The sequence below is a fragment of the Thermobia domestica genome, chromosome 9 (assembly GCF_964235325.1).
Source record: "Thermobia domestica chromosome 9, izTheDome1.hap1.1, whole genome shotgun sequence".
Lineage (NCBI taxonomy): Eukaryota > Metazoa > Arthropoda > Insecta > Zygentoma > Lepismatidae > Thermobia > Thermobia domestica.
In genome coordinates this window covers 84,544,998-84,559,719 of record NC_137462.1, presented here as the reverse complement: position 1 = coordinate 84,559,719, position 14,722 = coordinate 84,544,998, and the positions used below count along the sequence as shown (strand labels likewise).

The 14,722-nt window shown below is 35.3% G+C and overlaps 1 protein-coding gene across 2 annotated transcripts in view; it reads right to left on the bottom strand.

Annotated features, from left to right (window-relative positions):
- The window catches only part of skd (mediator complex subunit skuld), a 259,399-nt gene that overhangs the window by 59,035 nt on the left and 185,642 nt on the right, over positions 1–14,722 (bottom strand). For both annotated transcript variants that reach the window (XM_081771449.1, XM_081771450.1), the window contains 2 exons: positions 2,804–2,997; positions 2,060–2,211 (listed from right to left, as the gene is read on the bottom strand). In XM_081771449.1, coding sequence (XP_081627575.1) covers positions 2,060–2,211; positions 2,804–2,997 — 346 coding nt within the window. The remainder of the gene's footprint in view (positions 1–2,059; positions 2,212–2,803; positions 2,998–14,722) is intronic.

Below are 14,722 nucleotides of genomic sequence, written 5' to 3'. Positions count from 1 at the left end.
CCAGATGCGATCTAGCTGGGACAAATTCAAAAGCCACTCCATAAATTTTGTAATACGAAATGTATAAAAGGAATTCCCAACCCCACCCTTCATTACAGGTAAAAGTCCTATAAAACTTACGCAAGAAAGTAATAATAATAAAAATCCTGTTATCTGTCTACAGGCCAACCATCTAAAATTTACAAAGCCGGGTACTTTCAATGTTGGAATGGAGAAATAACGAAAAGCGTTTCGAGCCGTAATGTTTAAAGAATTCCATGTTGACTGGAGAGACGGATAAGTGAGTAGTTAAAGGTTAGCTTTCGTAGATATCGCTTGCCTTATACAATTTCTAGGTTCCACAGGGAAATTCATAGGAATCCTACGTCGATGGAAGATGAACTCTGCGAAGAGACACCACGGTGTGCAACATTAAACAATGCGGCTACTGTGCAATACATGGTTTTGAAAGATACAATATGTATGAATGTGATGATAGAAATGATATAAGTATTGAATATCTGTCAGTGTGCACAATTTTACATGAGCTAAGATTGAAAACTGCAGAGGGTGGTTATTAGATGGATGTCCCAACAACTTTCAGATTTCCAAACATCAGAGACTCGATAACACTTCTGAAATCTTAGACATGCTGAACCGAAGTGGACACCAGATCATTTCGAAGATTTTTAGTGATAATGTTACTTACACACCATTTAACGACTACCCAAACTTGTTCGGAAAACCGTGTATGGGCTTATAAAGACGGTCCAACAAAACAAAAGACTACAGCGAGCAACGAGAAGTAATGTCCATGTATTCTTCCGTAGCAATGGTTTAGTTATAGCTACTATGCACAAACTAGCATAGATATTAAGTTATTAACCGGCACAAGACTCCTACAGTTGGTACACAACAGCATGTTTATCGACAGTTCCTGACACACTGTAAATTCGGAAATACTCTCCATCCATATTGCCTCTTCTCGTACTACATACTGTCAAGTCTACATAGACTAAATATCCAATATTAATCTAATCTGGGATTGTATGACTTTTCACTGTATTTAAACACTTACAAACTATTTGTGAGGACAATAATTTCAAACAGAAGGCCAAACTAAACAATTCAATTTTTAAACAGCATTCCTAGACAAAAGTGGCGCCGCCCTTGTCAAAGAAGAAACTAAGTAAAGGAAGTATTGTTGTTCAAGGAAATTATGTTAAACGTTCTGTAAAAGAAAACTGCACGACATTTAAAACCATTTAATTTATTTTGACTTCGGAAGATGATAGTATTAAGTTCGAATTGACAGAAGTGCATTTAGAGCTATCACAAGTAGCAGTTGATGGAGTGAGGTCCAGAATAAGATAAACACATAAAAATATGTACACTCATGTCCAAAATTATTGTCGCATGTTTATAAATATGGTATAGGAATACAATTTGATAACGAATTCGCCTGGTATTTCTTATAATGTTAGTATGTGCATAATCGGCAAAGACATGTATGTGTAAAATTTCATGTCAAAAGAGCAGTAAATAAGAACAATAAAATAAAAATAAAACTTTCTTGTCCACTTAGCAACATTTTGTTATACTCATTCCAATTTTTCGTATTTATAACGCTTTTCCTATGAAATTTACCACAAACATACATTTTCCGATTATACACATAGTATCAGTATTAAAAGTACCCTGCAAAATCATTATCGAATTATATTCTTACAAGAAGACAGTTATAGATATGCGACAATCATTTTGGACATGAGTGTACGCTCTTGTCCTGGGAGTATTATATAAATGTAGTAAGTTTCCCCTTGCACGTTTACTAACCAACCTGTTCCATGAATTTTATTCAACCACTAAACTCTATAGCTACTTTATCATGTGACTAGATACCATTATGACACTGTTGCGGGTGCTTCTCGGATTATACTCTTTTCTACCTTTTGCCCCATTCCTTACCCTCCTCCTCTGCTGAAGTGGTACGCGAAAGCTTATATTAGACTTTCGTGAAATGGTGTGATTGTCCTCAACTCCACCACCCAAAGATAAAGAGGAAAATTTTATTTCGTACCTGGTTGGATACTGAGGAAACAGACTTTGGACCATTGAGATCAGGCGTAGCAGCAGGTGTGACTTTGTCCTGAGATTCTAGAGGTGTGGCAGGTTGTCCAGCAGCACTATTGGACGCTGGTGGATGGGGGCTTAAGGTAGGCATAGTAGGATCTGAAATAAAAGTAATAATCTTTTTAAAAAGAAATTAACACGCGCAACGAAACAAGAAACATTTTGTTCTTGACAATTACAAAATTTTGACTATTTAACATTAGACTATTATATTGTTTTCTAATTCTTTTAAAACAATTATTAATATTACTATTTAACAATTAATCGCGGTCATTATTAGGATAGTAAGACACTACACGTATAACCCAACATAACCTTCATGGTGAAGTAATGTTTATTTTCTGTTTATATATATATATATATATATATATATATATATGGAACCAATAGTTCAAATTATTACATGTACCTCTAAAATGAAATGTTAACAGGCAGTGCGACCCATTTCCACTCACAATCAAATAGAGATATTGTACTCCTGTGTCTGGATAAGTTAAGATCAGTAAAATCTCATTATTTTAAGAGCATCTTTCCGAAGATATATTGAACTAGCGTAAAGAGCAATTTTAGCCTTTGATTTATCAGCTTTCGTACAAATTCATAAGATTCAATTATGATTCTTTCCGACGTAAAAGTTCCTTAACAACTGAAATCTTACAAAACGCAAAAGATTTAAGAGAGAAGTACTTACCAGAAGGGGGCACTGAGGTGGGCTGCGAGTGAGGATTAGGAAGAGGAGAGGGTGCAGCAGATGGTGGAGAACCAACGGATGGGACAGGCAGTGAGTCGCTCATTCCTCCATGAAGATTGGGCAGTGGATTTGGAGTCATTGACTGACCTCTGTATGATGGAGGTCCACCGGATGGTGTACCTGGTGCAACTAACCTTTAAGAAAGGAAATAAAAAACACATTTCAGTTAAATCGAAAATAGTTTGTAAAACAAAATCTAAAAATACATAAAAAGAAGTTCATTGTTCTTATTCTTGTTATATTTCTTCGCATCGACAGCAGCTTGTTTTAATTGTGTACAGAACCCTATATAAATTTACTTTTAATTACATAACACAGCTCTACGCTGATTTTGAATTCCTCCAGCTTCAACATCACCGTCAATAAGAATCGTGATAATGTTTCCACAGACGAAAATTTGGAATCATAAAACAGTTACGAGAAACTTTTCGGGATTCTTGGATAATAAAAGCGGACAATTGTACTGCATTCGTAGCTACATCATTTTCATGCACTCATGTGATGACACGATCTATTCCTTCCTATTCTTTATGGATAGTACGTCTTGAAACAAGAGAAAATAAAATGGTACTGTTATTACCTATCACCTGAATAGTGAAATAAATATTGGAATAATACGTTCTTCCTTTAAGTACAGCAAGGAAAACAAATTTATGTAATATTCTATGTCATTAAACAAGAAACTGAACTGAAACTGCGAAATTGAAAGCTCTCTTTTATTTATGTATTTCTTTTGCATTTATAAAACATTTCAGGTTTTTTCCCCTCACTAAACCACTCTTCCGATCAATTTTGAGATTCGAATAAACGTATTAGATTTGATCTACACCTGACTTTTTGTTCACATTATTCTATTTTGAGCTGATTTAACATAACATCAAGAATATAGCATGTTTGTAGGGTTTATTATTATTATTATTAATTGTTAACCCCTTTTAAATTCCAGCATTTTAAAGGTAAATTATAGACTTTCAGCCAAGCGGCTACAGCATCATTCCTATACAGGTACCATAATCGTTTCCCTATCATGTCCCTGAGTTGGGAACTTTTGAGAAATCGAGATTAAAAAAAAAGATTTGAGCCCCTCTGGACCCCACCTGTGTTAATGCAGAAACCTGAAAATCAACTGAAATATACTAAGGGGTGTACTAACTGAGTGTACAAAATTTCAAGCTTCTATCTTGAATAATAAGCACGAGAAAAAATATTTATCAATAATCCCCACAATGCATCAGATTACCGCAAAAAAAAACCCTGATCTCAGGTTAAAAATTTTCTGAGACATTCCTATTTATGCTAGGATCACTTTACACCCATTATTCTCTTCAAAATAGAATTACCGTTCAAACGGTACCATTAACATGTTTCCATCATTATCTGAGGCGGAAAAATCGCAAAGAAAGGGATATTTTGGTTAAAATATCCCTTTCGACCCCTTTGGACCCCCCTGTTTTAGCGCAGAGACCTGAAAAAATCTGATAGATACTACTTGGTGGACTGAATGTTTGTGTAAAATTTTAATCTTCTAGGTGCGAAAGTAAACCAGTCACAAAAAAAAAAAAAAAAAAAAAAAAAAAAAAAAAAAAAAAAGTATACCCACAATACCCCAGATTCCCGTTTAAAATAGGGTCTTGGGTAAAAATTTCCCGAGACATCCGTAATTACCCTAGCATCATGATTCCCCATCATTCTCTTCAGAATAGAACTGCCTTTCAAACGGTACCATTCACATGTCTGCATCATGTATCTGAGGCGGGAAAATCGCAAAAAGAGCAATTTTTAGTAAAAAAAAATATCCTTTTTATCTTTTTGCCCCTCTGGATCACCTCTGTGGTAACGCAGAAACCTGATAAATACTACTCGGTGGATTGAATGTTTGTGTAAAATTTCAATCTTCTAGGCGCAAAAGTAAGCCCGCCAAAAAATTATGAAAATAGGTCTAATAAAAAATATTTTTTTCAAGTTATGACATCATCACCTCTTATGTCTCGGTGCAGGAAGGCGTGAAACCATACGTAACGTGTTCTACAATGCCTCTAGACTTAAAAAAACAAAAACCCGAAGTATTATAGCTTTATTGGTTCCTTTTTAATCAAATAATGAAGAGACTACTTTAGTACCTAAAAACACGTACTATAACTCCAAAGGGTTAAACTTCCTTCGAAATGTTTTGTCTTATTTGAAGTACACTGATTAAAGGTAACTCTTCACATTATTTCAGATCTGATAAAGGCTTATGCTAAGTATGGATATACGCTGAGTTCTCTTCAAACAAATACTGTAGTAAAGTTATTGGTAAAAATGATGACTTGAATTTATTAGCTTCGAAGACAGTTGTTCAGTAACTGTAATGAAAACGGATATTCTGAATTATTTATCGGAAACGATAAATTACTATTATTCTCCTTTAAAAATGGCTTATTTCATCTTCAAATGTCTTAATTTTAAATAACAATGGTCTTACACGCTTGTCTTCTCACACATAATATATGCTGTTTTCATATATTATACATACAGGGGGGAGAGAAAAAAAAATCTAGAAACACTTCATACAGGACACGTAAGTTTGGCCCTCCACTGTACAACACGTGTTGCGGTTGCCGATCGTTTTTTGTTTTCAATGTGTCATGTGGACCTTCCTCTTCCGTCAGCAGTAACCAGTTCACCTGTGAGTGTCGTGGTGTGAAAGTGGTGCTGTAAAATGGGCGAACTGATAGACTTCCAAAGAGGCATGATCGTTGGTGCCCGTCTGGTTGAAGTTTCAGTGGCAACAGTGGCGAACATTGTGGGTGTATCGAAAGGCACTGTGTCCAATGTCACGAGGGCATGAACAATTCATGGGCAAACGACGTCTGAAAGCACAACAGTGGTCGAAAGACAATTCTGTCAGATAGAGACCGGAGGGCATTAAAACGGATTGTAGCAGCTAGAAAGAAGAGCACTGCAATGAAAATTACGTCTGAACTCAATTCCGGTCTACAGAACGCGGTTTCATCGAAAACACTGCGACGGGAAATTCATAAAATGAAAATTCATGGCGGGGACTCTATCGCCAACTCCTGGTCACAGCAGTAAATGCGAAGAGGCGTATCCAGTGGTGCAAGGACCACAAGGCGTGGACTCATGAGCAGTGGAAACACGTAATGTGGTCCGATGAATCGATCTTTAACTTGTTCCCAACAACCGGTCGTGTTTACGTATGGAGAACACCGTCGCAGGCCTATGATACAGACTGTCTGCTCCCAACTGTAAAGAATGGGGATGGTTCTGTTACAGTATGGGCAGTGATATCGTGGTTTTCTGCAGGTCCCAACATAGCCCTGCATGGAATGATGAATGCTAAGGTGTATGAGGTCATTTTGGGGGACCAGGTTCTATCCATGGCCCAAATATTGTTCCCTGATGGTGATGGCATCTACCAAGATGATTTGGCACCCTGTTAAGCTGCAAAAACGGTGACTTCATAGTTTGAGGAGCATGACCAGGAGCTATCACACCTCCCCTGGGCCCCACAATCACCAGATCTGAACATCATTGAGCCATTGTGGTCTGAATTAGAAAGGCGTGTTCGGTCTCATTACCCTCCACCAACATCCCTTAAGGAACTGGAGCATGTTTTGAAGGAACAATGGTACAAAATTCCACATACCACGATTCAGGAGCTGTATATGTCCATTCCACGTCGGATCCAAGCTGTTTTGGACGCAAAAGGAGGCCCCCACACCATACTAGTCACACTTTTGCAAACGTTTTAGTTTTTTTTTTTTTTTTTTTTTTTTTTTGTCTAACCCCTATATATATATATATATATATATATATATATATATAGATAGATATATATAGATAGATATATATAGATATATAAAATCACGTTTCGACTCAGGACACCATTGACAAGACGTGAAGCACTAAGGACGTCATGAACCTAAGTGTGGGGCTCTGAACTACATGATAACTGAATTCAATATTGTAACTTGTTTTGTGACTCATTGTCAAAAATATTTCGTTAAACTAAAATACTTCTGAGCAATTCATGCGATTTAAAACAGATATTCGTATTGGCCCGAATATAAGACGCATCCTATATAACAGTGGATTTGCAGTATCATTATTGAAAAATTACGGAACTATAACTACTAAAGGTCGTTTTTGTTAACTACCGGCACAATACTTGTTAGGAAACGAAATTTATCTATTTATCTTTACCGTCTCACAATTTTAAAGCCAATATCAAGAAATATGTTATCAAGAATGCCAATAGTATCTACAATGCATTTTCGTTATTTCGAACTCCGAAATCAGCAAACGATATGACGAAATGTTATAATTTTTCTGAGGTCGTAAATACAGACTCAATCCTAATTGTAACAGCTGGTAATTTGTTGTTACAAGTCATCTCCTAAGGCTCTTACTTCGCGTGAGTTAATTTCGTTTCTTGACTTCTATTTTCATTTTGCATACTGTTTTACTATTTACTTCCATTGATTTATTATATTTTACTTGTCTATTGTCGCATGCCGTATTACTATTGCTTTACATTAATCAAATAAATTAATTAGCACGCATGAACACGTGTGGCTAAAGAACAAATATTGCACTTTCAAAATAAATAAATAAATAAATAAATAAATAAACTCTAATGAAGTTACGCCAGAATTGTATAGTTTACACATTAGATTTCTACGCTTGTTTACAATCGTCCAAATTATTTTAACTCTTAATTTGAATAAAAACATATGATCATATATCAAGACAAGTTAAGTATTACAGTCGGTAAAGTTTTAATATCCACAGGTAAACGTAGAATATGCACCGGAAGAAGTTCTATGAAAATAGTTCGATATACCACATAATGGCAGAGTAAATCACACTGCCTTTTCTGAGTAAATCCATTAACTATAATTAACAACAGTTGCTAAGTATCTAAGAAAAGTAATCTAAATTTCTAGTTCGTATTACGCTACGGAAAATCATAAGACCAAGGAGTATAACGTACGCCAGGATCAGAGACATGTAATGCCCAAGCTGACAATCTGCTGATTTGCTTCTGAAGTAACAATCTATGAGGAGGTATTGGCACAAAACAACTGCAGCTGTATAACACGTAATTATACACCCTGTTTCAAAAAGAATATACGTATTACGAAGGATTATTTTGTCGAAACTATCGATCGCTGCGCCTCGGCTCGGCTAGTGGAGAAACGAATACATAGTCTATTTTATATCAATAGCCGCTAGATGTCAGTTGTCTTCTGTTTTCCTTGGTAACCGTCACATGTTTAAAATGGCTACTCCGCAGCAGAAATCATTTTGTGTTCTCGAGTTTGCGAAGTGCAATTCCGTGATTACAGTGCAAAGACGTTTCAGGTTGAGGTACCAAATTGATCCTACGAATGGGCGGAACATTCGCAGATGGTATCGACAGTTTGTAGATACAAGATGTGTATGTAAAGGAAAGAGTCCTGGTTGCCCTCGTGTTCCTGAAGAAAATGTTGCATGAATTCAAACTGCTTTCCAGCGTAGCCCTTCAAAATCAACTCGTCGTGCCAGTCGGGAGTTACAAGTGCTGACAACAACAATTTGGCGTGTTTTGAGATGTCGGTTGGTTATGAAGCCGTACAAGTTACAGCTGTTACAAGCTCTGCGTCCTGATGACAAACTCAAACGTGTGGCATTTTGTAACGAGATTCTGGATGCTATTGACAATGATAACACTTTTGCACAACGCATCGTGTTCAGTGATGAAGCGACTTTCCGTGTTAGTGGTCAGGTAAACAAACGAAATGTTCGAATTTGGGGCCTACAGAGCCCACATGCAGTCATTGAACATTTACGAGATTCGCCCAAAGTCAATGTTTTTTTTTTTTTTTTTTTTTTTTTCGATAGCCCTATCATCTGTTTACGGCCCATTTTTCTTTAATGGAAACACGGTTAACAGTCAGCAGTATCTCGCTGTTACAAAACTGGTTGTTTCCGAGGCTGCACGAAGACAACTTCATTTTTCAACAAGACGAGGCACCCCCTCACTGGAGTCGCCAAGTGCGTGAATATCTGAATGAAACTCTACCGAACCGTTGGATTGGTCGTCAAGGAGCTGGCGACTTAGAATGTCTCAGCTGGCCTCCACGGTCACCTGATTTGTCAACCTGTGACTTCTTCTTGTGGGGTTTCGTTAAAGACAACGTTTATGTACCACCACTCCCGCAGGACCTGGAAGAGTTGAAGAACCGGATCCGTACTGCCATAACAACAGTGACGCAGGACATGCTTGTCCGAGTATGGGAGGAATTTGAGTATCGATGTGTTATTGTTCGTGTCGCTGATGGAGGACATATTGAACATCTGTACTTTGAACTTTGAACTTGAGAGGTTCGTAAATATGTATGTAAAATTTCATATTCGTATGTCTTAAAGTTTAATATATATATGCATTCGAAATACGTATATTCTTTTTGAAACACGGTGTATTAGATCCTGTTGCCACGACGAAATATGTATATGAATACAGTAAATACATATGTACATATATATTTAATGCAGTGACATAATGAGTGGGCTACAGGCCTTGTTATTTATTATTTAATATGACGAAATGATGTTACTTATGTAAATGGCGTTTTACGATTAATAAGCATATTTTGAGTATACAGCAACAAGAGTTATCCAAACATTTATTACAGCTCAGGAAATATGACTGAAATAAATGCTCAAGCATCTCTGACACAGTAACTAGTCGTTATATTAGTCACGGTTGTTACTATATTATGCACTTATACTAATACTCTGGCACTACTACTCCTACGTACAAATTACTCGTTTAACTTCTGCTTCGTTAGTGTCGTTACTATTTGAAACTGTTTCGGGTAATTTGTTGTTCTGATAGTCGTAAATCCGTTCATATGAGAGTCATCTCTTTTTCGTGCGGACTTCCATCTGCACGAGAGAAGTGTTACCACGATCAAAACACAGCACGTAACTCCAAGTCTTATGAGCACGTCAATAAAGTCGCGGTAACAGGATAGAAGATATCAACATTTTTTTTACAATTAAAATTTGAATTTATATACGGACCAATACAGTAAATCCTAATTAACGAGAATACTTCAGAAAAGCAATATACAATTGTGAACACTTTAAAGATAACGCCCAATAATGAAAGAAATCTCCCACGATTCAACCATTAAATTTCTAGCATAACTGTTGAAAGTACGTTATCAATAAAACAATTAACTAGGCTTTCTATTTACAGGATATGCACTTCCTGAGTACCACTTGAACTTCCGAATTTTCGATTCTCCCCTAGTGTCTTGGTCACGGATGATAAAAAGAAGAGACAAGAAAAATCAGGGAAAATTAATAATAATAATAAATATACCAGGGTAGAGCGATGCTAGAGCATACCTTATCAAAAATAGATCACAGATTGCGTTATGGCGGGATTAATTTGCGCATTCTTTTGTTATTTGATGTAAGGTTGCCAACTCATGTTGTATTTTTATCATCATGCCAACGCTGTGCAGATTTTGTAATTACTACCTCCCATTCATCACTTAATGATCCCTATTTAACTTCGGTTTTGGTAAATGAATAAACAAATTTTTAAACATGAGTTTTTCTACTTCATTTTTATTTAATTAATTAATTAATTTATTTATTTACTTAACAATCACCAGATACAGCTCAGAGGCCATTTTTATACGGGATAACTCACAACAAGAACACTGGAAAGAATTTGGAAAGGTATCGGCCAAGACCTGTTTAGTAGGTACCATCCTGGCATTTGCCTGGTAGAACTGAAGAAATCCTGGAAAACTCCAGTTAGGAGAGTAGGCAGCGGGAATCGAACCCACCACCTCCCGAATGCGAAGCCACTTGAGCAAATTCGCTCGGTAAATTTTTAGTCCTTAATAAAATTTCTGAACCTTTTATCTTTTTTTTTCTTTCTTTCTTACTTCCTCCTCCTCCTCCCAATGTTTTGACAGACTTGAAATCAGAATTTCCGCTTCAGCATTCCTAACATGTTTCTTAATACGCACATTAAGGATACGACTCATTCAGCAAAGACTAAAGCACACATTTGAAAGAATTTCCTTTTATGCCATTTGATTTACCTCTTTCAAATCAGTTCTACGGATAAAAACTGACTATTTATTGAAGTTTGGCAGTATGAGGGGTAATCAGTTCCAATACTAATAAATTTGGAATGACATGTTACAAGGAACTCACGTTTTGATAGATCTGAGGTCAAAATGGATAGGTTTACCTACTTTTCGCAGTTTAAAACGGCATTAAAGATGATTTTCACATAGCATGGTTTTCATACAGGTTTGACCCCCCCCCCCCCCCCTCCTTCAACAACAACAAAACTTCTGAGAACAATATCCCAAATTTCATATCTATGAAACAAAATGCAGTTGCCACGACAATTACATAACCAAGACTAAAAGAAACCTTACGGTAAGTGCTAAAGGAACATGTTAGGGATGCTAAAGCGAAAATTCCGGTGTCAGGTCTGCCGAAACATTTTAAAGAAATTTGACAGGAAAGAAGATTCAGAAATTTTATGGCGTAATGAATGGGAGCAGTAATTACAAAATTTGCACAGCACTGACCAAAATAATAAAAACACCAACATGAGTTTGCAATCTTCCATAAAAAAAAAAAAAAAAAAAAAAAAAAAAAAAAAAAAAAAAAAAAAAAGCACATTAATCCCTCTATAATCTAATTCACGTGTCCATCATTTGATGTGTGACCTATGTTTTTGATAAGATGTGCTCCTGCACGGCTCCAACCTGGTAAGTCCGTTCCATTTATTTTTCCCTGGTGTTTTAACTCTTCAGTCTTCTGCTTTTATTATTAAAAACTCCAGGGCAGAGTCGAAAGCTCAGCTCGGAAGTGCTAGTGGTTTTCAGAAATTACATAAACCTGTAAGTAGAATAATTATTAGAATTCCTGATTGTGTCATCAGAGTAACTAGGATTTATTTACCCACTTCATAAAGAGCACGCTCTACATTAAAACATTAAGATGTGAAGCTCTGCAATAGCACTAGGTACATTAAATCGATAAGCAAAATTTAATGGGAGGCACACACTATGAAATTTACATTTACACCTAAAATGTTATCAATATTATCTACATCTCACTGCATTATTTACTCGGAGTAATTGCGTTCTTTAACACTATTAACTCTGTTCATATACCAATGAATTTTGTGCGTCCTGGGACGAACACAACATGAAATATGTTTCCCGCCTGTTATAAAATACAATCATTTATGACCGATATGATGTTAATATTATTTTAGTTGGTTAACACTCATTTCTACTAGAAAAATAAGTTATGTACAATATACAAAACAAATAAAATTCAAACTTTCTAGAAAGAGCAGCAGTACGTTTCATTTTACGGAAAACAAGCTTTACCTTGAAAATATGAACGTAATCCTCTAAAAATTCACATCATACACAAAATTACTTCAAGATCACTCGTGTATACACAAGTAAACCAATACCCGTATTAATTCTTACAACCAGTAAATAGAAAGAAATAACTCTGCATTATCCCCCCCCCCCCAAAAAAAAATAAGACGAAAAATACCATAATGAAATTTATCTAGAAATAAAAATGAAAATCAGTTCGTCTAATTCTGCCACTTGTTGTTTTGTTTTTCGTTCCTTTCTCTCTTACTGAGAGCAGGAGATTCCGTACTGAGGAAGCAAACAAATATTATTTAACATGTTCGAATACTCACTTCTTTCCCCACCCTCTACTCGTCTTGTTTACCAATAAGGCTGTTCATTCTGACCCCATCTTTGACTTCTGGACTAAAATACACAGGGATATTGTCATTTATTTATTTATTGAATTGAATATTTAATGTTTAATTTCACTGGGTTGCTTCCAAGAATGTCTCTCTCTCATATCGGAATTTCGTAATTATGAATAAAGGCATGTAATATTAAATGTACGAAATAAAGGTAGGATTGTAATCAAACCACAGTAAAATATAATGAGTAAGTGAAAATCTCTTTCATGAAATACACTTTGTTCCTATACATCAACAGAGTAGAAATCAGGGATGGCGCTCACAATTTACTACCTATTACTATGCACCACTTTTAAAATTTCGAACATCCAAACACAACAAATGCAATTAAATAATTTATTGTCATTATTTATTTTTTTTAAAAAAATATCTAATATTTAAAGATATACTAATGTAAATTAATTCCCTTGATTACTAAAACACATTCTTTCACAACAAATTATGTAACTTATCGATGAATCGACCCATTTTTTTTAATATTGCGAATATCAAGAAGAAGGTTATTGTGTAATCAAACTTTTTTTTTTTTTAACCACTGAAGAAAAGCGAATAATCTTATTAACGATATATGTAAAATTGTAACAACGCTCACTCGTCTTTCTTTTAAAAGCCATGCACTTGCACTCACACAAGCAGATTTATCAGTTCTCTTGTAACTTTCCCAACCCATTTGTATAACAACTGTCATCACATACGGTTATGCATTTTATTTATTCACAAGTACACATATTATTTATTATTAGCTGTGAAAATATTTTACATTGCAAACAACAATGAAATCCAGGGTCTACATATTAAAGGTAGCATCCTAGAATTCGTCTGGTAAAACTGAGATATACACTGAAAAATCACTAAGGGTTGCACGACATATCAATGGAATGCTAATCGTTCTTCTACGCCTGTTCAGATAGGCAGTTGTGAGTATAATGCCTTTTAAAGCAAGGATGAGCTGTCAAAACCTGTTAGCTTGTATAAAAATCACGAAAGCTTTGGAGGTCCTTCAGAACAGAGTCGTACTCAAATAATTTACATTACTTGATCCATTTCTGAAACAAATTATTTACTATAACAATGATTTAACTTTTACACGAATTTTGATAAGAATGTAGTATATAATGACGACAGGTGTACAGCTGGCTCGATACGAAATATTCTCGGAGAATTACGAAAAATGGAAAGGTGACAATAAAACAACAACTGAAAAATTGGTTTGAAGTTAATTTTTGAAAAATAACACTACTTTTTACTAGTCACTGAAAAAATTCTGATAAGGTACCCTACCAATTTTTCACTCCCTGTATTTTTCGAAGCTTAATTAATGATCTTTCAATATTCACCTTGGAGAATTCCACATATATAGCTGTATATGTAATATTCAAGTTCAAGCTACCAACTGTATTTATTGTGGACGCAGAAGAGACCAAACAACCTATTATGCTTTTATAAGATTTCTCAAAATGATACTATAACTGAGAGATTTTTAGGATATTGCGTAAGTCATAGATATCATCCACGAAAATATTGAAATTTCATCTAAAGAAAATAAAAAATAATAAAAAAATTTAAAACAAGGAAAAATGTCAAACACAACAACATGTACGTTGATTAAATACGAACATTTTGCACTACTTTACCCCTACTAAAATTACAATTTTCCCTATGATAAATTTAAACACTAGAACAAAACGTGTTCCACAATTATTACAAAGAAAGCTCCCAGGAACATCCAAATACAAAGAAGCGTAATCATTCGAGTGTATTATCCAACTTCTAACATATCAGGACTGTTTTGAAGAGCACAAGAATGATTTACAGGCAATTTCCACAACACAAGTGCCCAAAGAATGTAGTCGAACACGCAAGTGTACATTTAAGACAAACGAAATAAATTTAACATTAATATGTATGACACGGTTTCTAAACAAAACAAGGAACAAAATTAGATATTACACTGCACTTCTAGAGTTATATGGAATCACGTCCAAGTGTCAGGACTACCTTTACATGCAATTCTTAGGCTATATTACTTC